We start from the raw sequence: 25,537 nt of genomic DNA, 5'->3' as shown, positions 1-25,537 counted from the left end.
GGGCATGAAAGGGATAATGAATAGGGTTGTTTGTGTCATCCGTTTCGGGAAAGTACCAACGTAATTGCGCACCCAACTCACTCAGGTGCTTCGCTATATCACATTTGACATTGTCCGTAAACTTGAGTTCATTTTCACATAAAAACATCATACAATGATGGAAAGACCTGTGTGTTGTCCTTGTTAATGCAGACAGAGAAGAGCTCCAAGTTCTTAATCATAGCCTCAATGTTGTCCCGCACATTGAATATAGTTGCAGAGAGTCCCTGTAATCCTAGATTCAGATCATTCAGGTGAGAAAAAACATCACCCAGATTGGCCAGTCGTGTGAGAAACTCGTCATCATGCAAGCAGTCAGACAAGTGAAAAACATCACCCAGATAGGCCAGTCGTGTGAGAAACTCGTCATCATGCAAGCAGTCAGACAAGTGAAAATAATGGTCATTAAAGGAAACGTTAAGCTCATCTATCAATTTAAAAAACGTGTCAATACTTTGCACCTTGATAACCAGCGCACTTCTGTATGTTGTAAAAGCGTTACATGATCGCTGCCCGTATCATTGCATGCTGCAGAAAATACAGGAGAGTTCAGGGGCCTTGCTTTAACAAAGTCAACCATTTTCACTGTAGTGGCCAAAACGTCTTTCAAGCTGTCAGGCATTCCTTATGAAGCAAGAGCCTCTCGGTGGATGCTGCAGTGTAGCCAAGTGGCGTCGAGAGCAACTGCTTGCATGCGCGTTACAACTCCACTATGTCTCCCTGTCATGGCTTTTGTGCCATCAGTACAGATACCAACACATCTTGACCACCAAAGTCCATTTGATGTCACAAAGCTGTCCAGTACTTTAAAAATATCCTCTCATGTTGTCCAGGTTTCCAGTGGTTTGCTGAAGAGGATGTATTCCTTAATTGTCCCCCATAAACATAACAGACATATACCAGGAGCTGTGCCAGGCCCGCCACGTCTGTTGACTCATCCAGCTGTAACGCATAGAATTCACTGGCTTGTATGCAAAACAGTCATTGTTTCAAAACATCTCCTGCCATGACACTGATGCGTCGTGAAACAACGTTGTTTGATGAAGACATTGTCTGTATAGTTTTTTTGTCCGTTTCCCCCCGCATTGTCCCAGCCATATCCGCGGCAGCAGGAATAATTAAGTCCTCCTCAATAGTATGGGGCTTGCCTATCCTAGCCACTCGGTAGCTCACCATATAAGATTCTTCTAGCCACTTCTTATTCATGGTATCTGTTGCTTTTATACGTCTTACTACTCGAAAGTCGTCCTATTCTCGCTCAAAAAACTCCTGTGGCATATTTTTCAAATTGTCATGTTTCGTTTCTAAAAAACTCACCCAAATGTATATCCTGTTGGAAAATATTTATTTTTATTTATTGAAGCTTTATTTAACTAGGCAAGTCAGTTAAGAACAAATTCTTATTTACAATGACAGCCTACCAAAAGGCCTCCTGCTGGGACGGGGTCTGGGATTTTTTATATATATATAATAAAAAATCCCAGGCCCCGTCCCCGCAGGAGGCCTTTTGGTAGGCCGTCATTGTAAATAAGAATTTGTTCTTAAATGACTTGGGCACAGACAACAGCACAAATGGCAAGAGGGTAGAGACAACAATACATCATACAAAGCAGCCACAACTGTCAGTAAGAGTGTCCATGATTGAGTCTTAGAATGAAGAGATTGAGATAAAACTGTCCAGTTTGAGTGTTTGTTGTAGCTCGTTCCAGTCGCTAGCTGAGCAGTAATAAGTGGGCCTTGCGACAGGTATACAGAGATGACCAGTTTACAGAGGAGTATAGAGTGCAGTGATCTGTCCTATAAGGAGCATTGGTGGCAAATCTGACGGCCGAATGGTAAAGAATATCTAGCCACTCGAGAGCACCCTTACCTCCCGATCTATAAATTATGTCTCCGTAATCTAGCATGGGTAGGATGGTCATCTGAATCAGGGTTAGTTTGGCAGCTGGGGTGAAAGAGGAGCGATTACGATAGAGGAAACCAAGTCTAGATTTAACTTTTGCCTGCAGTTTTGATATGTGCTGAGAGAAGGACGGTGTACTGTCTAGCCATACTCCCAAGTACTTGTATGAGGTGACTACCTCAAGCTCTAAACCCTCAGAGGTAGTAATCACACCTGTGGGAGGAGGGGCATTCTTTTTACCAAACCACATGACCTTTGTTTTGGAGGTGTTCAGAACAAGGTTAAGGGTAGAGATGCTTGTTGGACACTAAGAAAGCTTTGTTGTATAGCATTTAAACACAACATCTGGGGAGGGGCCAACTGAGTATAAGACTGTATCAACTGCATATACAGTGCCTTGCAAAAGTATTCCTTTAGTGTTTTTCCTATTTTGTGGCATTACAACCAGAATGGATTTTTATTTGGATTTCATGTAATGTACATAAACAAAATAGTCCAAATTGGTGAAATGAAAAAAACGACTTGTTTCAAAACATTCTAAAAAATAAAAAATCGAAAAACTGGTGCGTGCATATATATTCACCCCCTTTACTATGAAGCCCCTAGATAAGGGGCCATCCATATATATTCACCCCCTTTACTATGAAGCCCCTAAATAAGATCTGGTGCAATCAATTACCTTCAGAAGTCACATAATTAGTTAAATAAAATCCACCTGTGTGCAATCTAAGTGTCACATGATGTGTCACATGATCTCCGTATATATACACACACCTGTTCTGAACGACCCCAGAGTCTACAACACCACTAAGCAAGCGGCACCATGAAGACCAAGGAGCTCTCCAAACAGGTCAAGGACAAAGTTGTGGAGAAGTACAGATCAGGGTTGGGTTGTAAAAAAATATCAGAAACTTTGAACAACCCAAGGAGCACCATTAAATCCATTATTAAAAAATGAAAAGAATATGGCACCACAACAAACCTGCCAAGAGTGGTCCGCCCACCAAAACTAACGGACCAGGCAAGGAGGGCATTAATCAGAGGGGCAACAAAGAGACCAAAGATAACCTTGAAGGAGCTGCAAAGCTCCACAGTGGAGATCGGAGTATCTGTCCATAGGACCACTTTAAGCCATACACTCCACAGAGCTGGGCTTTACAGAAGAGTGTCCAGAAAAAAGACATTGTTAAAGAAAAAAATAAGCAAACACATTTGGTGTTCGCCAAAAGGCATGTGGGAGACTCCCCAAACATATGGAAGAAGGTAGTCTGGTCAGAGGAGCCTAAAATTGAGCTTTTTGGCCATCAAGGAAAATACTATGTCTGGCGCAAGAGGGCCAGGGCTATTTCTGGCGTCATATCTTGTTTGTTTCACACCAAAAAATATTTTTCATCTTAAAAGTGGTAGGCATGTTGTGTAAATCAAATGATACACCCCCCCAAAATATATATTTTAATTCCAGGTTGTAAGGCAACAAAATAGGAAAAATGTCAAGAGGGGGTGAATACTTTTGCAAGCCACTGTAAATGCATGAGAGAGCTTCCTGCTGCCCGAGCTGTTGTTGATGTAAATTGATAAGAGTGTGGGGCCTAGGATTGAGCCTTGGGGTACTCCCTTGGTGACAGGCAGTGAATGAGACAGCAGATTTTCTGACTTTATGCACCGCACTCTTTGAGAGAGGTAAGTTATCAAACCAGGCCAAAGACAATTCAGAGACACCAATACTCCTTAGCCGGCCCACAAGAATGGATTGGTCTACCGTATCAAAAGCTTTGGCTAAGTCAATAAAAATAGCAGCACAACCTTGCTTTAAATCAAGGACAATGGTGACATCATTGAGGAGCTTTAAGGTTGCAGTGACACAACAATAATATAAATGTACATTTTTTTTAATGTGAATTTTTATTTGGCATACCCCCGACGGCATTGCGCTCTAGTTTGGGAATACCTGACTTAGACAATTATAGAAAACATTACACGATTATCTGGAACTAACACTTGTTTATGGGTTGTGTTCCTACTCTGTAGCAAAACAAAAACAAATGTTTTTCTTTATCTGTTTTTTTCAAATGTTCAAATTTGGACTCATCAGACCAAAGGTCAGATTTCCACCGGTCTAATGTCCATTGCTCGTATTTCTTAGCCTAAGCAAGTCTCTTCTTCTTATTGGTGTCCTTTAGTAGTGTTTTCTTTTCATTAATTCAACCATGAAGGCCTGATTCACGCAGTCTCCTCTGAACAGTTGATGTTGAGATGTGTCTGTTACTTGAACTCTGTGAAGCATTTATTTGGCCTACAACTCTAATGAACTTATCCTCTACAGCATAGGTAACTCTGGGTCTTCCTTTCCTGTGGCGATCCTCATGAGAGCCAGTTTCATCATAGCGCTTGGTGGTTTTTGCAACTGCACTTGAAGACATTTTCCGGGATTGACTGACCTTCATGTCTTAAAGTAATGATGGACTGTGGTTTCTCTTTCCTTATTTCAGCTGTTCTTGCCATAATATGGACTTGGTATTTTACCACATAGGGCTATCTTCTGTATACCACCTCTACCTTGTCACAACACAACTGATTGGCTCAAACGCACTAAGAAGGAAGAAATTCCACAAATTAACTTTTAACAAGGTACAACTAACCTGTTAATTGAAATGCATTCCAGGTCACTACAATATGAAGCTGGTTGAGAGAATGCCAAGAGTGTGCAAAGCTGTCATCAAGGCAAATTGTGTCTACTTTGAAGAATCTCAAATATAAAATATATTTAGACTTTTTTGGTTACTACATGATTCCATATGTGTTATTTCATAGTTTTAATTTCTTCACTATTAGTCTACAACGTAGAAAATAGTACAAATAAAGAAAAACCCTGGAATGAGTAGGTGTGTCCAGATGTTTGACTGGTACTGTATATAATAATCACATTGGACAAATGAGACCATGAGCTTCAATATAGTCATGATGATACACCATTTCAGTGCTCTTAGAGAGAACAACTTACCAGGATGTAGTTGTGAAGTAAACACATAGTGTGCCAGTCAGGTATGTACTGTACGTGCTAATCTCATTATTGCTGGCAGCATGATGCTGAAGGAGGAAGACAGATGAGCTCAATGTGGAGGTGCATGGAATTTCTAGAATTATTTTTCCTCAGATCTCTATTGGTCTCTCATACTTTCTCTGTCTCCCTGCTCTCTAACTTTCTCTCCATCTCTCCCTCTCCTGGAGATTCTTTCTAAACAAGGTATGGAATGAACTTTTGTGTTTACTAATTAGTTCCCTCTATCTTCTGTTCAGGACGTTTCCAAACACAGCTGGGAGTAAGAGAGAGAGAGAGAAGACATGATAGCAGAGGGCTTCTGTGTTAGGAGAAAGGAGCATCAGGTCTTGTAAAGCAAAACATGACGTGGGAGTGAACTTTGAAAAAGGAGATGCGAAAAACTGTGAGAAGGGGAAAGAAGTCGTTCATTTACTGACTGTGTGTGAGAGAGAGAGAGAGAGAGAGAGAGGGAGAGAGAGAGAGAGACAGACAGAGACAGAGAGATAGAGAGAGAGAGAGAGAGAGAGAGAGAGAGAGAGAGAGAGAGAGAGAGAGAGAGACACCCAATAAGTATCTTAATTCTCAATTTGATGTTCACATTCATCATACTAATCATACGACTTTCTGCCCAAAACTTAGACCAAGCTATTTCTTAGGGGAGTGTGTGTGCGTGTATGCATGTGTGTGTGTTGGAGAGAGAAACATATGAGGGAGAAGTGGAAGAGAGAGAGAGGGCCAGGACAGAGAGAGAGAGAGGGCCAGGGCAGAGAGAGAGAGAGGGCCAGAGCAGAGAGAGGGAGAGGGCCAGGGCAGAGAGAGAGGGGGCCAGGGGCTGAACGAAAGGGCCAGGGGGAGAGAGAGAGGGCCAGGGGTAGTGAGAGAGAGCCAGGGGCAGTGAGAGAGAGGGCCAGGGGAAGAGAGAGAGAGGGCCAGGGGAAGAGAGAGAGGGCCAGGGCAGAGAGAGAGGTCCAGGGGCAGTGAGAGAGGGCCAGGGCAAAGAGAGAGAGAGGGCCAGGGCAGAGAGAGAGAGGGCCAGGGCAGAGAGAGAGAGGGCCAGGGCAGAGAGAGAGAGAGAGAGAGAGGGCCAGGGCAGAGAGAGAGAGAGGGCCAGGGCAGAGAGAGAGAGAGGGCCAGGGCAGAGAGAGAGGGGGGGCCAGGGCAGAGAGAGAGAGAGGGCCAGGGCAGAGAGAGAGAGAGGGCCAGGGCAGAGAGAGAGCGAGGGGGCCAGGGGCTGAACGGAAGGGCCAGGGGGAGAGAGAGAGGGGGGGCCAGGTGCTGAACGAAAGGGCCAGGGGAAGAGAGAGAGGACCAGGTGCAGAGAGATAGGGCCAGGGCCAGGGGCAGTGAGAGAGGGCCAGGGGCAGTGAGAGAGGGCCAGGAGAAGAGAGAGAGAGGGCCAGGGCAGAGAGAGAGAGAGGGCCAGGGCAGAGAGAGAGAGGGCCAGGGCAGAGAGAGAGAGAGGGCCAGGGCAGAGAGAGAGAGGGGGCCAGGGTAGAGAGAGAGAGAGAGAGGGCCAGGGCAGAGAGAGAGAGGGCCAGGGCAGAGAGAGAGCGAGAGGGCCAGGGCAGAGAGAGAGAGAGGGCCAGGGCAGAGAGAGGGAGAGGGCCAGGGCAGAGAGAGAGGGGGCCAGGGGCTGAACGAAGGGGCCAGGGGGAGAGAGAGAGGGCCAGGGGCAGTGAAAGAGGGCCAGGCAGTGAGAGAGATAGGGCCAGGGGCAGAGAGAGAGAGAGGGGGCCAGGGGCTGAACGAAAGGGCCAGGGGAAGAGAGAGAGGACCAGGGGCAGAGAGATAGGGCCAGGGCCAGGGGCAGTGAGAGAGGGCCAGGGGCAGTGAGAGAGGGCCAGGGGAAGAGAGAGAGAGGGCCAGGGGGAGAGAGAAAGAGGGACAGGGGCAGTGAGAGAGAGCCAGGGGCAGTGAGAGAGAGGGCCAGGGGAAGAGAGAGAGAGGGCCAGGGGGAGAGAGAGAGAGGGCCAGGGGCAGAGAGAGAGAGAGAGAGAGAGGGCCAGGGCAGAGAGAGAGAGAGGGCCAGGGGAGAGAGAGAGAGGGCCAGGGCAGAGAGAGAGAGGGCCAGGGCAGAGAGAGAGAGAGAGAGAGAGGGCCAGGGCAGAGAGAGAGAGAGGGCCAGGGCAGAGAGAGAGAGAGGGCCAGGGCAGAGAGAGAGGGGGGGCCAGGGCAGAGAGAGAGAGAGGGCCAGGGCAGAGAGAGAGAGAGACGGCCAGGGCAGAGAGAGAGAGAGGGGGCCAGGGGCTGAACGGAAGGGCCAGGGGGAGAGAGAGGGGGGGGGCCAGGTGCTGAACGAAAGGGCCAGGGGAAGAGAGAGAGGACCAGGTGCAGAGAGATAGGGCCAGGGCCAGGGGCAGTGAGAGAGGGCCAGGGGCAGTGCGAGAGGGCCAGGAGAAGAGAGAGAGAGGGCCAGGGCAGAGAGAGAGAGAGGGCCAGGGCAGAGAGAGAGAGGGCCAGGGCAGAGAGAGAGAGGGCCAGGGCAGAGAGAGAGAGGGGGCCAGGGTAGAGAGAGAGAGAGAGAGGGCCAGGGCAGAGAGAGAGAGGGCCAGGGCAGAGAGAGAGCGAGAGGGCCAGGGCAGAGAGAGAGAGAGGGCCAGGGCAGAGAGAGGGAGAGGGCCAGGGCAGAGAGAGAGGGGGCCAGGGGCTGAACGAAGGGGCCAGGGGGAGAGAGAGAGGGCCAGGGGCAGTGAAAGAGGGCCAGGCAGTGAGAGAGATAGGGCCAGGGGCAGAGAGAGAGAAAGGGGGCCAGGGGCTGAACGAAAGGGCCAGGGGAAGAGAGAGAGGACCAGGGGCAGAGAGATAGGGCCAGGGCCAGGGGCAGTGAGAGAGGGCCAGGGGCAGTGAGAGAGGGCCAGGGGAAGAGAGAGAGAGGGCCAGGGGGAGAGAGAAAGAGGGACAGGGGCAGTGAGAGAGAGCCAGGGGCAGTGAGAGAGAGGGCCAGGGGAAGAGAGAGAGAGGGCCAGGGGGAGAGAGAGAGAGGGCCAGGGGCAGAGAGAGAGGGCCAGTGCAGTGAGAGAGGGCCAGGGGCAGTGAGAGAGGGCCAGGGGCAGAGAGAGAGGGCCAGGGAAAGAGAGAGAGAGGGCCAGGGAGAGAGAGAGAGAGGGCCAGAGAGAGAGGGCCAGGGCAGTGAGAGAGGGCCAGGGCAGTGAGAGAGGGCCAGGTGCAGAGAGAGGGCCAGGGGCAGTGAGAGAGGGCCAGGGGCAGTGAGAGAGTGCCAGGGGCTGAACGAAAGGGCCAGAGGGAGAGAGAGAGGGCCAGGGGCAGAGATGGAGGACCAGGGGCAGAGAGAGGCCCGGGGCAGAGAGGCGGGCAGGGGCAGGGGCAGAGAGAGAGCGGGAGGAAAGGGGGATGGAGTGCAGGAAAATAAGAAAATAAATATTTCACTTCTGAATGAAGTAGCTCTTGCATACTTTACTTTTCTGCTATTTTGGACGTTTCTTTCCGCAATGTCCTGTGGAATGAGACCTTATAAGCCGATGACAAAGGAAGCAAGGCCTCCAGACTAAGACAACATCAGGAATATACAGAGTCTTTTTCATCATCATACAGAAGTTATATCTAGGAATTTCCCAGACTAAGGCCAAGGCTGCTATGGCTGCTGGCTACCTGCTCTCCTCTCGTTAAACTGTGGCTATCACAGGAGGTTGGTGACACCTTAATTGGGGAGGACGGGCTTGTGGTAATGGCTGGAGTGGAATTGGTGGATTGGTAGCAAATATATGAAACACAATGGTTTTCAATGTGTCTGATGACAATCCATTTGCTCTGTTCCACCCATTATTAGGAGCCGTCCTTCCCTGAGCAGCCTCCACTGCTGTCTACACAGACGTTGATCTACTGTACTACACATCTGGTCTCTCGCTCAGTGTATTCCTAGAATGTCTGCAGTCTAGGTTAATGCACAGCTGCATGTCTCCCAGGTGGTTATGTAGTGCAAGTAGAATGATGCTTAGTTGTGCCAATGAATAAATGGCCATTTAGCAGCCATATCTTTTATCGAAAGCTACTTATCGAATGGTCAACATTGACAGTGACACATGGTATATTCCCATGCAATCAAACCAACAACCCCAGTGTAACAGGAACCAGCTTTAATCCTACTGAGACATTAGAACCAATGCAAACAGTAGTTTCATAAAGCCAGTATCTATGCTGAACAAGATAAATTAACAGAACCTGTAAGGTGTTTGTCTCATGTTACCATCTGCCCGGCACAGTTGAAACCGGGATTCATCCGTGAAGAGCACCCTTCTCCAGCGTGCCAGTGGCCATCGAAGGTTGGTTACGATGCCAAACTGCAATCAGGTCAAGATCCTGGTGAGGACGACGAGCCTGAGACGGCTTCCGACAGTTTGTGCAGAAGTTCCTCGGTTTTGCAAACCCACAGTTTCATCAGCTGGGTTGCTGGTCTAAGACGATCGCGCAGGTGAAGAAACCGGATGTTGAGGTCCTGGGCTGCAGTGGTTACATGCGGTCTTTGGTTGTGAGGTCGGCTGGTAACAGCTCCGGGGGACATTCCTGTAGTCAGCATGCTTGTTGCACGCTCCCTCAAAACTTGAGAGGTCTGTGGCATTGTGTTGAGTGACACAACTGCACATTTTAGAGTGGCCTTTTATTGTCCCCAGCGCAAGGTGCTCCTCTGTAAGGATCATGCTGTTTAATCAGCTTCTTGATATGCCACACCTGTCAGGTGGATGGATTATCTTGGCAAATGAGAAATGCTCACAAACAAATTTGTGCACAAAATTTAAGAGAAAATGCTTTTTGTGTGAACAGAACATTTCTGGGATCTTTTATTTCAGCTCATGAAACCTGGGACCTACACTTTACATAATGTACTTCTATTTTGGTTCAGTATATTTCAATTGACTGAATTCCTTATATGAACTGCACCTTAGTTAATTAAATCTTAGACATGTTTTCATGTTGCGTTAATATTTCTGTTCAGTGTAGTAGTGTAGAAAGCCAGTATATAGTAGTGTAGAGAGCCAGTATATAGTTGTGTAGAGAGACAGTATATAGTAGTGTAGAGAGCCAGTATATAGTAGTGTAGAGAGCCAGTATATAGTTGTGTAGAGAGACAGTATATAGTAGTGTAGAGAGCCAGGATATAGTTGTGTAGAGAGCCAGTATATAGTAGTGTAGAGAGCCAGTATATAGTAGTGTAGAGAGCCAGTATATAGTATTGTAGAGAGCCAGTATATAGTAGTGTAGAGAGCCAGTATATAGTAGTGTAGAGAGACCGTATATAGTAGTGTAGAGAGCCAGGATATAGTTGTGTAGAGAGCCAGTATATAGTAGTGTAGAGAGCCAGTATATAGTAGTGTAGAGAGCCAGTATATAGTATTGTAGAGAGCCAGTATATAGTAGTGTAGAGAGCCAGTATATAGTTGTGTAGAGAGCCAGTATATAGTAGTGTAGAGAGCCAGTATATAGTATTGTAGAGAGCCAGTATATAGTAGTGTAGAGAGCCAGTATATAGTTGTGTAGAGAGCCAGTATATAGTAGTGTAGAGAGCCAGTATATAGTTGTGTAGAGAGACAGTATATAGTATTGTAGAGAGCCAGTATATAGTAGTGTAGAGAGCCAGTATATAGTTGTGTAGAGAGACCGTATATAGTAGTGTAGAGCGCCAGGATATAGTTGTGTAGAGGGCCAGCATATAGAAGTGTAGATAGCCAGTATATAGAGAGCCAGTATATAGACAAGCCAGTATATAGTAGTGTAGAGAACCAGAATATAGTAGTGTAGAGAACCAGTATATAGTAGTGTGGAGAGCCAGTATATAGTTCTGTAGAGAGCCAGTAAATAGTAGTGTAGAGAGCCAGTATATAGAGAGCCAGTATATAGAAGAGCCAGTATGTAGTAGTGTAGAGAACCAGTATATAGTAGTGTAGAGAGCCAGTATGTAGTAGTGTAGACAGACAGTATAGAGTAGTGTAGAGAGACAGTATATAGTAGTGTAGAGAGCCAGTATGTAGTAGTGTAGAGAGCCAGTATATACTGTAGTTGTGTAGAGAGCCAGTATATAGTAGTGTAGAGAGCCAGTATATAGTTGTGTAGAGAGACAGTATATAGTAGTGTAGAGAGCCAGTATATAGTAGTGTAGAGAGCCAGTATATAGTTGTGTAGAGAGACAGTATATAGTAGTGTAGAGAGCCAGGATATAGTTGTGTAGAGAGCCAGTATATAGTAGTGTAGAGAGCCAGTATATAGTAGTGTAGAGAGCCAGTATATAGTATTGTAGAGAGCCAGTATATAGTAGTGTAGAGAGCCAGTATATAGTAGTGTAGAGAGACCGTATATAGTAGTGTAGAGAGCCAGGATATAGTTGTGTAGAGAGCCAGTATATAGTAGTGTAGAGAGCCAGTATATAGTAGTGTAGAGAGCCAGTATATAGTATTGTAGAGAGCCAGTATATAGTAGTGTAGAGAGCCAGTATATAGTTGTGTAGAGAGCCAGTATATAGTAGTGTAGAGAGCCAGTATATAGTATTGTAGAGAGCCAGTATATAGTAGTGTAGAGAGCCAGTATATAGTTGTGTAGAGAGCCAGTATATAGTAGTGTAGAGAGCCAGTATATAGTTGTGTAGAGAGACAGTATATAGTATTGTAGAGAGCCAGTATATAGTAGTGTAGAGAGCCAGTATATAGTTGTGTAGAGAGACCGTATATAGTAGTGTAGAGAGCCAGGATATAGTTGTGTAGAGGGCCAGCATATAGAAGTGTAGATAGCCAGTATATAGAGAGCCAGTATATAGACAAGCCAGTATATAGTAGTGTAGAGAACCAGAATATAGTAGTGTAGAGAACCAGTATATAGTAGTGTGGAGAGCCAGTATATAGTTCTGTAGAGAGCCAGTAAATAGTAGTGTAGAGAGCCAGTATATAGAGAGCCAGTATATAGAAGAGCCAGTATGTAGTAGTGTAGAGAACCAGTATATAGTAGTGTAGAGAGCCAGTATGTAGTAGTGTAGACAGACAGTATAGAGTAGTGTAGAGAGACAGTATATAGTAGTGTAGAGAGCCAGTATGTAGTAGTGTAGAGAGCCAGTATATACTGTAGTTGTGTAGAGAGCCAGTATATAGTAGTGTAGAGAGCCAGTATGTAGTAGTGTAGAGAGCCAGTAGTAGTAGTTGTGTAGAGAGCAAGTTCATGTATATAGTTGTGTAGAGAGACAGTATATAGTTGTGTAGAGGGACAGTATATAGTAGAGTAGAGAGCCAATATACATGTGAGTAGAGAGCCAGTATGTACAGTAACAGTGGCTGGATCAGTGTATTACTGTGTACACAGAGCAGATGGATGGGCTGTTGAGGGTGACACCCTGGTGATTATTTTTACTCTAGTTATTGTTCCTGGGCAGTCTCCGTCCGTCCGTCCGCCCCCCGCCTCCCTCTCTCTCTCTCTTTCCCTCTCTCTCTCTCTCTCTTTCTCTCTCTCTCTCTCTCTCTCTCTCTCTCTCTCTCTCTCTGTGTGTGTAGAGCAATGCTGCAGGGGACTCGTATACCCCTCTGAGGGAGCGCAGTGCTGATTCCCTCTGATAGTCCTTCATTATGCCTCCCAGGCATCATCTCAGCTCAGTCTGTTCCTCACTCACTCTCTCCCTGTCGCTGGGGAGACTCAGAGAAAACAGATGCAGGTGAAAGCTTGGGGCCGATGAGGGAGCGGGCGAGGTGGGACGTTGTGATAAACACATCAACCAAAGCAGCCGCTCGGATGAAGAGGAGCCACTCAGATGAAGAGGAAGGAGTCGATAGAAAATGATTGCCAGAAAATTGAAAGGAGAAGCATAGTTCTCTATCATTTTTTCCCCTCACTATCTTTTTCTATTCTGCTGCTGACAGCAGTGCCTGCCTCTCTAGTCTGATTACTCACACACTCAATATACCTCTCCTCCCCTACTCCATATACCTCTCCTCCCCTACTCCATATACCTCTCCTCCCCTACTCCATATACCTCTCCTCCCCCACTCCATTTACCTCTCCTCCCCTACTCCATATACCTCTCCTCCCCTACTCCATATACCTCTCCTCCCCTACTCCATATACCTCTCCTCCCCCACTCCATATACCTCTCCTCCCCTACTCCATATACCTCTCCTCCCCCACTCCATATACCTCTCCTCCCCCACTCCATATACCTCTCCTCCCCTACTCCATATACCTCTCCTCCCCTACTCCATATACCTCTCCTCCCCCACTCCATTTACCTCTCCTCCCCTACTCCATATACCTCTCCTCCCCTACTCCATATACCTCTCCTCCCCTACTCCATACACCTCACCTCCCCCACTCCATATACCTCTCCTCCCGTACTCCATATACCTCTCCTCCCCTACTCCATATACCTCTCCTCCCCCACTCCATTTACCTCTCCTCCCCTACTCCATATACCTCTCCTCCCCTACTCCATATACCTCTCCTCCCCTACTCCATATACCTCTCCTCCCCCACTCCATATACCTCTCCTCCCCTACTCCATATACCTCTCCTCCCCTACTCCATATACCTCTCCTCCCCTACTCCATATACTTCTCCTCTCCTACACCATATACCTCTCCTCCCCTACTCCATATACCTCTCCTCCCCTACTCCATATACCTCTCCTCCCCTACTCCATATACCTCTCCTCCCCTACTCCATATACCTCTCCTCCCCTACTCCATATACTACTCCATATACCTCTCCTCCCCCACTCCATACACCTCTCCTCTCCTACACCTCTCCTCCCCTACTCCATACACCTCTCCTCCCCCACTCCATACACCTCTCCTCCCCCACTCCATAAACCTCTCCTCCCCTACTCCATATACCTCTCCTCCCCTACTCCATATACTACTCCATATACCTCTCCTCCCCCACTCCATATACCTCTCCTCCCCCACTCCATATACCTCTCCTCCCCTACTCCATATACCTCTCCTCCCCTACTCCATATACCTCTCCTCCCCTACTCCATATACCTCTCCTCCCCTACTCCATATACTACTCCTCTCCTACACCATATACCTCTCCTCCCCTACTCCATATACCTCTCCTCCCCTACTCCATATACCTCTCCTCCCCTACTCCATATACCTCTCCTCCCCTACTCCATATACCTCTCCTCCCCTACTCCATATACCTCTCCTCCCCTACTCCATTTACTACTCCATATACCTCTCCTCCCCCACTCCATATACCTCTCCTCTCCTACACCTCTCCTCCCCTACTCCATACACCTCTCCTCCCCCACTCCATACACCTCTCCTCCCCCACTCCATATACCTATCCTCCCCTACTCCATATACCTCTCCTCCCCTACTCCATATACTACTCCATATACCTCTCCTCCCCCACTCCATATACCTCTCCTCCCCCACTCCATATACCTCTCCTCCCCTACTCCATATACCTCTCCTCCCCCACTCCATATACCTCTCCTCCCCTACTCCATATACCTCTCCTCCCCTACTCCATATACCTCTCCTCCCCCACTCCATATACCTCTCCTCCCCTACTCCATATACCTCTCCTCCCCTACTCCATATACCTCTCCTCTCCTACACCTCTCCTCCCCTACTCCATACACCTCTCCTCCCCCACTCCATATACCTCTCCTCCCCCACTCCATATACCTCTCCTCCCCTACTCCATATACCTCTCCTCCCCCACTCCATATACCTCTCCTCCCCTACTCCATATACCTCTCCTCCCCTACTCCATATACTACTCCATATACCTCTCCTCCCCCACTCCATATGCCTCTTCTCTCCTACACCTCTCCTCCCCCACTCCATACACCTCTCCTCCCCCACTCCATATACCTCTCCTCCCCCACTCCATATACCTCTCCTCCCCTACTCCATATACCTCTCCTCCCCCACTCCATATACCTCTCCTCCCCTACTCCATATACTACTCCATATACCTCTCCTCCCCCACTCCATATACCTCTCCTCTCCTACACCTCTCCTCCCCTACTCCATACACCTCTCCTCCCCCACTCCATATACCTCTCCTCCCCCACTCCATATACCTCTCCTCCCCTACTCCATATACCTCTCCTCCCCTACTCCATATACTACTCCATACACCTCTCCTCCCCCACTCCATATACCTCTCCTCCCCTACTCCATATACCTTTCCTCCCCTACTCCATATACCTCTCCTCCCCTACTCCATATACCTCTCCTCCCCCACTCCATATTCCTTTCCTCCACAACTCCATATACCTCTCCTCCCCTACTCCATTTACCTCTCCTCCCCTACTCCATATACCTCTCCTCCCCCACTCCATATACCTCTCCTCCCCCACTCCATATACCTCTCCTCCCCTACTCCATATACCTCTCCTCCCCCACTCCATATACCTCTCCTCCCCTACTCCATATACCTCTCCTCTCCTACACCTCTCCTCCCCCACTCCATACACCTCTCCTCCCCTACTCCATATACCTCTCCTCCCCTACTCCATATACCTCTCCTCCCCTACTCCATATACCTCTCCTCCCCTACTCCATATACCTCTCCTCCCCCACTCCATATACCTCTCCTCCCCTACTCCATATACCTCTCCTCTCCTACACCTCTCCTCCCCCACTCCATACACCTCTCCTCCCCCACTCCATATACCTCTCCTCCCCTACTCCATATACCTCTCCTCCCCTACTCCATATACCTCTCCTCCCCTACTCCATATACCTATCCTCCCCTACTCCATATACCACTCCTCCCCTACTCCATATACCTCCCCCCCCCCCACACACACACACACAGACACAGACACACACAGACACACAACACACACACACACACACACACACACACACACACACACACACTACTAAAAACATCACCAGGTTGGATGCTTCCTATCAGATTATGAAATATGACTCAAACTAACAGCCAAACACTTTCATGATTTGTCATGCACTCCTCAGCATGAGAGGAGGAGCCCACTCATTCCGCAGGGTTAAAGGGAACTCTTATGCTCCTGCAGCCCAGTAGCCAGCAGCCCAGTAGCCAGCAGCCCAGTAGCCAGCAGCACAGTAGCCAGCAGCCCAGTAGCCAACCAATGTTGCTGACCAGCTATGACAGATCAACCAGAACAACACAGATATCAACCAGAACAACACAGATATCAACCAGAACAACACAGATATCAACCAGAACAACACAGATATCAACCAGAACAACACAGATATCAACCAGAACAACACAGATATCAACCAGAACAACACAGATGCGTTCCTTTTCCTCATTATGCCCACCTCTCTCGCTGTCCATCTCTTTTACCCCCACAGTGGGCTCCTCCTCTCTCTCTGTCCATCTCTTTTAACCCCACAGTGGGCTCCTCCTCTCTCTCTGTCCATCTCTTTTACCCCCACAGTGGGCTCCTCCTCTCTCTCTGTCCATCTTTTTTTTACCCCCACAGTGGGCTCCTCCTCTCTCTCTGTCCATCTCTTTTACCCCCACAGTGGGCTCCTCCTATCTCTCTGTCCATCTCTTTTACCCCCACAGTGGGCTCCTCCTCTCTCTCTGTCCATCTCTTTCACCCCCACAGTGGGCTCCTCCTCTCTCTCTGTCCATATTTTTACCCCCACAGTGGGCTCCTCCTCTCTCTCTGTCCATCTCTTTCACCCCCACAGTGGGCTCCTCTCTCTCTGTCCATCTCTTTCACCCCCACAGTGGGCTCCTCCTCTCTCTCTGTCCATATTTTTACCCCCACAGTGGGCTCCTCCTCTCTGTCCATCTCTTTCACCCCCACAGTGGGCTCCTCCTCTCTCTCTGTCCATCTCTTTCCCCCCCACAGTGGGCTCCTCCTCTCATGCTGAGTAGTATCCACCACCAGCTCCCGGTCACTGCCAAATGCTAAAAGTTGAATAGTAAAAGCTTATGTTTATGCATGTCATTAGCCTCCCGGGTGTCTCACACACACACCACACATTCACATATCATCAAGTTGTACTAAGGAACCCATTGATTTTGTTCATCCATCTCTAAGCATTGATTAGAAAGATTGGAGTTGTTTGCCTTGACTTGGTGGCTGCTTGGAGGTTTATTGAGGTCCAGATTGCTCCATTGATTTGACTGTTTGTAGTCTGCAACGACTGCATTGCAGTCACCACCCTTAATGGAGGGGATGGAGCGGAGCAAGAGAGGGGGGAGGGAGGGGGGACAGGAAGCTTAGGTTCTATTGGCATTCATTACTGACGAATATCTAGTCTCCTTAGCCTACTCCTCTAGGTCATGAATATCTCAGCCAGACTCCTTAGCCTACTCCTCTAGGTCATGTGTGACATTAAGGTGACATTTAATCACAAATAGTAGCCTTTTCCCTGTAAAGTGCACTACTATTGACCAGAACCCTATGGGAATAAGGTGCCATTTGGAACGCAGACCCTTATGATGATGTGAGACGGATCTCTGTGACCATCTCCTCTACCATCCTCTCGTTTATCTGGCAAGTCTGCCAGGGTTACTCACCACTACAGAATGAGTGAGACCAGCATGGGATTCTAGACAGGATTCTAGAACAGCATGTGGCTCTAGACAGGATTCAAGAATAGCAGGGGATTCTAGACAGGATTCTAGAATAGCAGGGGATTCTAGACAGGATTCTAGAATAGTAGGGGATTCTAGACAGGATTCTAGAATAGTAGGGGATTCTAGACAGGATTCTAGAACAGCATGTGGCTCTAGACAGTATTCTAGAATAGCAGGGGATTCTAGACAGGATTCTAGAATAGTAGGGGATTCTAGACAGGATTCTAGAATAGCAGGGGATTCTAGACAGGATTCTAGAATAGCAGGGGATTCTAGACAGGATTCTAGAATAGCAAGGGATTCTAGACAGGATTCTAGAATAGCAGGGGATTCTAAGCAAGCGAATAATACTGCAATATGCAGAGACAACATTGTTGAGAACTGGGACCACATGGCACATCCAGAACCACATGTTCTACTGTTTTACCTACAAACATCACAACACAGATGGAAGCAACCCTGGCCATGTGTAGTCAGCTTTCAGTCAGCCATCTGAAAGAGCTTTCCCTAACAGAACAAGGAACCTTATCCAGGTTACACTGAGCTATCGAGTATGGAAGCAGCACACTTCTATAGTAGCCTACTGCATCAACTACTCACGTGACGCTAAGCCAGTGCTAACCACATGGACTTAATCTGTAAAGTAAGTCTAGATCTGGCCTCATATTGATATTCCAATTGTAATTGTGTTAGTTTCCCAAAAGCACCAGTCATTAAAGTAGATCAAGGTCTTTCCTAGTTATTACAGCCAAATATAAATCATCTGGTTTTATTGGATTAACACACAGTAACTTCATGTTGGATCAAAACAAGTCTTATAGTAACTTCATGTGGGATCATAACAAGTCTTATAGTAACTTCATGTGGGAATATAACAAGTCTTATAGTAACTTCATGTGGGAATATAACAAGTCTTATAGTAACTTCATGTGGGAATATAACAAGTCTTATAGTAACTTCATGTGGGAATATAACAAGTCTTATAGTAACTTCATGTGGGAATATAACAAGTCTTATAGTAACTTCATGTGGGATCATAACAAGTCTTATAGTAACTTCATGTGGGATCATAACAAGTCTTATAGTAACTTCATGTTGGATCAAAACAGTAAAAAGGCTGCCCAGACAAGCTCTGCTCTCTGTTCTCAGAAAGGAAGCTTTTTCCACCAGCAATAGATTACGTTCATTCTCATTTATCGACTTAAAAACTCAAAACTTACAAGAGAGAGAGAGAGAGAATGAGAGCAAGAGAGGGAAAGGGGTAGGGAGAGAGAGAGAGAGGGAGAGAGAATGAGAGCAAGAGAGGGAAAGGGGTAGGGAGAGAGAGAGAGAGAGAGAATAACTGTTTTGACTAAAATAGCTTGCTGTTTGAGGTGGTGGAATTCTTCAGAGTAGCCAAGTCTGAAGAATCAGCTCCGTCCCCTGGTGTTTTAATCCATCCACGTGCTGCACATATTTAGCCAACACTGACACCCAGATGGGTGATACCTCTCTCAAGGACCTAAACACACACAAACTGACACGCAATATTTTTCTTCTCTCCATATTACCAGTATATTCTGTGACTTCTCCATGCCCTGTCCCTGCCTCTCTCTACAGTACACAAGCAAACACACACACACTATTCTAGTCCCTGTCCCTGCCTCTCTCTACAGTACACAAGCAAACACACACACACACTATTTTAGTCCCTGTCCCTGCCTCTCTCTACAGTACACAAGCAAACACACACACACACTATTCTAGTCCCTGTCCCTGCCTCTCTCTACAGTACACAAGCAAATACACACACACTATTCTAGTCCCTGTCCCTGCCTCTCTCTACAGTACACAAGCAAATACACACACACTATTCTAGGCCCTGTCCCTGCCTCTCTCTACAGTACACAAGCAAATACACACACACTATTCTAGTCCCTGTCCCTGCCTCTCTCTACAGTACACAAGCAAATACACACACACTATTCTAGTCCCTGTCCCTGCCTCTCTCTACAGTACACAAGCAAATACACACACACTATTCTAGGCCCTGTCCCTGCCTCTCTCTACAGTACACAAGCAAACACACACACACACACACTATTCTAGTCCCTGTCCCTGCCTCTCTCTACAGTACACAAGCAAATACGCACACACTATTCTAGTCCCTGTCCCTGCCTCTCTCTACAGTACACAAGCAAATACGCACACACTATTCTAGTCCCTGTCCCTCGTCCCTGTCCTTGTCTCTCTACAGTACACAAGCACACATATGTTGCTCCAGCTGGGGGCAGTGTGGAGGAGAGGAGCAATAGGCACACTTAAACTATTAGTACACACTACACAGTACACTCTCCGTGCAGAACAGAGAGCGAGATAAGGAGGTGGTGGCTGGACATCTGAGCAAATATGGCAGAGAGGGAAGAAAATGAATGTTGAACTGACAGTGGTATTACAGGGAAGAAGAGCTGACAAGGTACAAATCTGTCGTCCTGCCCCTGAACAGGCAGTTAACCCACTGTTCCTAGGCCGTCATTGAAAATAAGAATTTGTTATTAACTGACTTCCCTAGTTAAATAAAGGTAAAATAAAAAATTAGGAGGGTAGTAGTTGGGTTGTTGAATCACACAGACACATGCATATACACACACACACAATATAAACACACACACACGCAATATAAACACACACACACACAATATAAACACACACACACACAACAGCAGACGTGTGTGTATTGTACTACTAACCTCTGACCCAGGCATAGCAGCAGCCACACTTGATCAGGACTTTACGGAATAAGTGTTGGCAGGCACAGCCCCTGTGGAGGTGCTCCCCTTTTAATGATGTACCCCTGGCGCTGGATGACCGGCCACCAGTGGCGGGCATGGCCCAGCGAACACACAAACACACTAGATCCTCGCGGTGCGGTCCGAGGAAATTCCAAAGGAATGTCCGGAGAGTGTCCACAGATAACAACACAGAGGAAGCAGAAAGTCCAGTTAAAACTCAGAATCAGAGGAACCTCTCTTAGAGAAACAAACTTTCATACTGAAAGACAGAAAGTCATGAGAATAATTCTCTCTTTCTCCTTCTCTTTTTCTTTCCAGTTGCTGAGCTCTCTCCTCTGTTAACTGCCTGGTCAGACGACTGAGTAGCAGACTGCCTCAGCGACAGAGAGAGAGAGAGCGAGATGGGGAAAGAGAAAGAGATGAAGCAAGAGGGGAGGGGTTGAGGGGGAGGAGTCTGTTACAGCTCTAGTTGCTGCCTGGCTATTCCAGGGTAGTGTTCTCACTCCCCCTTTTTTTTTGCTTCTCTCCTCTCTTCCTGTCAAGTGTGTCTTCTGTTTCTCTTGGCGACCCTTCTCTCCTCTCTCTTTTTCTCTTCTTTCTGCTATCCCTCTGTCCCTCTCCTCTCCTGCTCCCTCTCTCCTTCCCTCACCTCTTCCACCAGTCTCTCTCTCTCTCTCTGTCTGACTGTCTGTCTGCATTATTTGCTATGCTCTTTCTACATGGCTGGATGCTGGATGTGACTTTGGCAGACTGACTTAACACCTCTAACCTAACACCCTGAAGGACTCCTAGTAGAAACCCAACACTTCCCACAGGCTAGCTGAAATGCCTCTCTCTCTTTCTCATTCAGATTGCTTTATTGGCATGAAATACAATTAGTAGATTTTGCCAAAGCAGTGTAGTGGTACACAATGTTCCCTCTTTTTGTTTTCAGTACTGAGCAGATGTCAGGTCTGCTGAGTGCAAACTTGAACATTGTGAAAATTCTGTGCAACATCTGGTATGTGTTCACTATGAACACTGAGGCTGTACCTACTTTAAGTTACAGTTTTAACAGTGGCCAAGTAGGCTACTGTGGCTATTTGATCGTAATGTGGGACTATCAGAGCAGCCTACCATCAACAACATGGAGAAAATGCATCCCATAACATTTTAACATGGAAATAGCTGTTCTATCATTCAGCCTACAGCAGCAGCCAATGTGTGGTGTTCAATGTAGACCTGCATTCCATGAGACTTAAAAAATAAAAATAAAATGCAGGGCTTGACATTAACCTGTTAATCCACTTGTCCTTCAGACAGGGACGGAGCGGCAGGTAGCCTAGTGGTTAGAGCGTTGGTACCTGTAACCGAAAGGTTGCGAGATCGAATCTCCGAGCTGACAAGGTACAAAGAAATCTGACGTTCTGCCCCTGAACAAGGCAGTTAACCCACTGTTCCTAGGCCATCATTGTAAATAAGAATTTGTTCTGAACTGACTTGCCTAGTTACATAAAGGTACATTTTAAAAAATTAAAGGAGGTGACTGAAAATGTGTAGTTTGATTCAAGAAACCACTTTACAAAATAAAATGAATTATTATTCCAATACCAATATCACAGAGAATCAGACCAATTATGCTACCCTCTGCGTATTGGCTACTTATTCAAGCCCGTCTCAAAATACAAAAGACCCCCAAAAAAATGATCTTTACCCGACTTGCTTTTCAAAGATGTACACGTGTTGTGCTCTTGTAGGAAACAAAATCACTCCTATTGCTGACTACAAATGATCTATAACTGGGCTAATAACTCACTAAATAGCAAAGGATATGAATAAAATGTGCACACGTGGCTACATGCAGTATGGCTTTGATCTCAAAACAAGCGCATCTACTCACGACCGCTCATGCTGTAAAAACAGTCCAGTTGAAAATATGGCAATGGACTATTTGCATATAGGTCTACTGCAGCTCTGATTGTTTATCCCACACGGGTCTGTTTAGAGTACGGGCTGAGTAGTGCGGGTCAATGAGATAGAATCCTACTTGCATAGTTCGTTGTATTTCGGTATGTTGTATTGAAAGTGGCTAATATTGCGTGTCACAATTGCCTCAGTAAAGAGAAACGTTGATCGTGTTAACAGGGAAAACTCTAGAACAGTGGTCACCAACATTTTTTGCGTCAAGATCACAAAATGTAAGCCTATGCAACATTAACCAATTAAAAACAGTACTGTAGAAATTAGGTTTGTGCAGTAAGCTATAGGCCCAATACATTATCACCATATATTGGCTTTGCTTGAATTACCCTGCCAATACATTGCTGTTCAGGAAAGTTTTATAAATTATATTTCTACATTTAAGGTAGGCTATATGATCACGTCGGTAATAGATCCGTTGTTGTATTACTGGTGAGGCATAGCTGAGTAAGTATACATTTAAATAATTTGCTTTTTATTTTACTGGGCTGATGGTGCCTGTATCTGATGTTCAGTCTCAGTGGAGGGAGAGAGCAGCAGACCGAGGGTCCACCTGTCAACATCCCTCCAGTCTCCATTTCCTCCACTCACACTGACCAAAAAGTGACGGTCTTCCAGCTGATGGCCAAACTCGAGTCACACCGCATTATTTCTGCCTCATGCACAAATTCATGTTGTTACTCCTTTGAACAGATAAATATTATTCCTGGATATTAAAAAAGACCCAAGCCGGTAATAATAACATCAACGCTAGCCTAAAGATAGTCTTTCCTCCTCATTCATTACTGCTGCAGTGCTTGTTGTAGCGCTGTGTGGAAGTAGGGAGAACACACATTTTATGTCTTATTAAAGTGTTGAATACAAAGTGTTGACAGTGCTGAGTAAGAACTTAAACATGAAGTCACTCATACAAACAGCAGCTCTTTACTGCATTCGTTGACAGTCTCTCTCTAGTCTTGTTGTAAACGTTTAGAAATCTCACAAGTATCAACTTCGCAGTAGCTTTTTCTTAATGCCTGCTAAGTTACTGAAGACACGGTCATCAGACATCGGATTGGCCAGCGTTAGGCCTATAGTGCACCTGATTTGATATCTGCGCCAACCAGGAAGGCAGAGTTTGTACCTTCAGACACATGAAATGGTTGAAAAAGTCAACAGTTGGCTGACCCGGTGCGCAGGGCAGCTGAATCAGGTGCACCTACTGCCAGACAGATGAATAAAACAAAAAATAAGAACATGGCTTTATCGTTGCTTTTTTAACAGAGATATTTGGAGATCAACTAGGAATGCCTTGGAGATCGACCAGTCGGATGGAATTGACCGGTTGGTGACCACTGCTCTAGAAAGTTGAGTGAAGTTGAATCACATGCTTCTCTCTGTGGGCTGATATTTCTGCGTGGCAGTCTCAGGGCTACCGCGCTCAGCTTAGAGGGAACATTAATTACAAATAACTCATACATCCACACTATAAACATTTAAATCCCGGAGGATGACACATTAAAACATATGAATGAAAACACTTATTTCCGCAGTGGTCGTCAAAGGTTTATCATATTCCTTGAAGAAATTAGATTTTGACCTCTAACAGATAGTGGTCAAACACTGAAATGTTCTGACTTAGATGGCTTCTGTAACTTGCCTTCCTCTAGGGCAGGCTTCTCTCTTGTCGGTCTGGCTGTCGTAACAGTTCCGTCTCCAGCCAGATGAGACAGATGGGGGAACAGACCCTTCTTCATCCGTGTGTGACACTTTCTCTGACGCACCATGAAGCCACCAATCCCTGCAGGAGATTAAAAAAAATTAAAAAGTCAATTTCAAAACGTTGAATTGCAGTTGGTTTGAATGTGACCATCATAGAGCAGTGACAAATAATATCCTCTCACTACAGGGGTCTGTTGGACAGACCTAGGCTCTAATAGTAGCTGTTTTCTTTCAAATACGTGGAGTGCCAGACCTGCACTTTCAGGACGTTTCAGGATGTTTCATTGCACCAGGCAAACTCAAATCAAGCAAATCAAAGAAAATAAATACTATTTTACCCAAGATGTTTAATTAGAGTTGACCTCTGACCTGGTCTGTAGGGTTTTCTCTTCCTCTTCTTTCCCTCGTCCGTCTCTTCTACTCCTTTGAGGAGGCCTTCCTCCATACCCTCAGCACCTCCCTCTGCTCCCAGCTCCCTGTATGGGCTCCCTGAAGGCTCCTGTTTAACACCAGGAACTCCTGGCTCACACTCCATGGGCTCCCCACAGCCTTGAACAACATATCGGGATTAAAGGTCAATTCAGAGGGTAAGGCAGGGTGGGTAGTCAAATACATGCCTGATGTACTGTATCCAAGCAGACCTGACCATCAACAACATCACATTTTAACATGGAAATAGCTGTTCAATCATTCAGCCTACAGCAGCAGTCAATGTGTGGTGTTCAATGTAGACCTGCATTCCATGAGACTTAAAAAAACATGCAGGACTTGACATTAACCTGTTAATCCACTTGTCCTTCAGACAAAGTGACTAAACATGTTGTTGTGTTGTTTGATGCAAGAAACGAATTTACAAAATGAAAAGCATTATTATTCCCATACCATTATTACAGAGAATCAGACACATTATGCTACCCTCTGCCTATTGGCTGCTTAGATTATTCAAGCCTGTCTCAAAATACAACACTGCCCCTTGAAGACAGTGCGGCTTGGTTGGGTTGTGCATGACTTGCAACCTTCGTCTCTCCCGAGCCCGTACGTGAGTTGTAGCGATGAGACAAGATAGTAGCTACTAAACAATTGGATACCACGAAATGGGGGAGAAAAGAGGGGTAAATTCAACAATAAATAAATAAATAAAAATTCTTATACTAGTAAGTAATATACAATGGAAATACTTCAGGTAATTCCTGACAGGCCGTTCCCAGGTGGTGAAGGTAGGCAACAACACCTCCACTACGCTGAACCTCAACACAGGAGCCCCACAAGGATGCATGCTCAGCCCCTTCCTGTAATCCCTGTTTATCCATGATTGCGCGGCCCCGCATGCCTCCAACTCAATCATCAAGTTTGCAGACGCCACAACAGTGGTAGACCTGATTACCAACAATGACAAGACAGCCTACAGGGAGGAGGTGAGGGCCCTGGTGGAGTGGTGTCAAGAAAATAACCTCTCCCTCAACATCAACAAAATGAAGGAATGAAGGAGCTGATCATGGACCAGGACACAGCAGAGGGAGCACGCCCCCATCCACATCAACGGGGCCGCAGAGGAGAAGGTGGAAAGTTTCAAGTTCCTCTGCGTACACA

At 46.5% G+C, this 25,537-nt stretch overlaps 1 protein-coding gene across 2 annotated transcripts in view; it reads right to left on the bottom strand.

The window, feature by feature from the left end:
• LOC110532696 (rho guanine nucleotide exchange factor 25) overlaps positions 1–20,849 on the bottom strand; it is a 100,982-nt gene extending 80,133 nt beyond the window's left edge. For both annotated transcript variants that reach the window (XM_036988725.2, XM_036988726.2), the window contains exon 1: positions 20,246–20,849. In XM_036988725.2, coding sequence (XP_036844620.2) covers positions 20,246–20,384 — 139 coding nt within the window. In that variant the 5' untranslated portion in view covers positions 20,385–20,849. The remainder of the gene's footprint in view (positions 1–20,245) is intronic.
• Positions 20,850–25,537: the final 4,688 nt, after the last annotated feature.

Source organism: Oncorhynchus mykiss, chromosome 9, assembly GCF_057628025.1.
Source record: "Oncorhynchus mykiss isolate SJ-2025 chromosome 9, ASM5762802v1, whole genome shotgun sequence".
NCBI classification, from domain to species: Eukaryota; Metazoa; Chordata; class Actinopteri; order Salmoniformes; family Salmonidae; genus Oncorhynchus; species Oncorhynchus mykiss.
The sequence above is the reverse complement of the archived record's forward strand: the minus strand, read 5'-3'. Positions and strand labels throughout refer to the sequence as shown.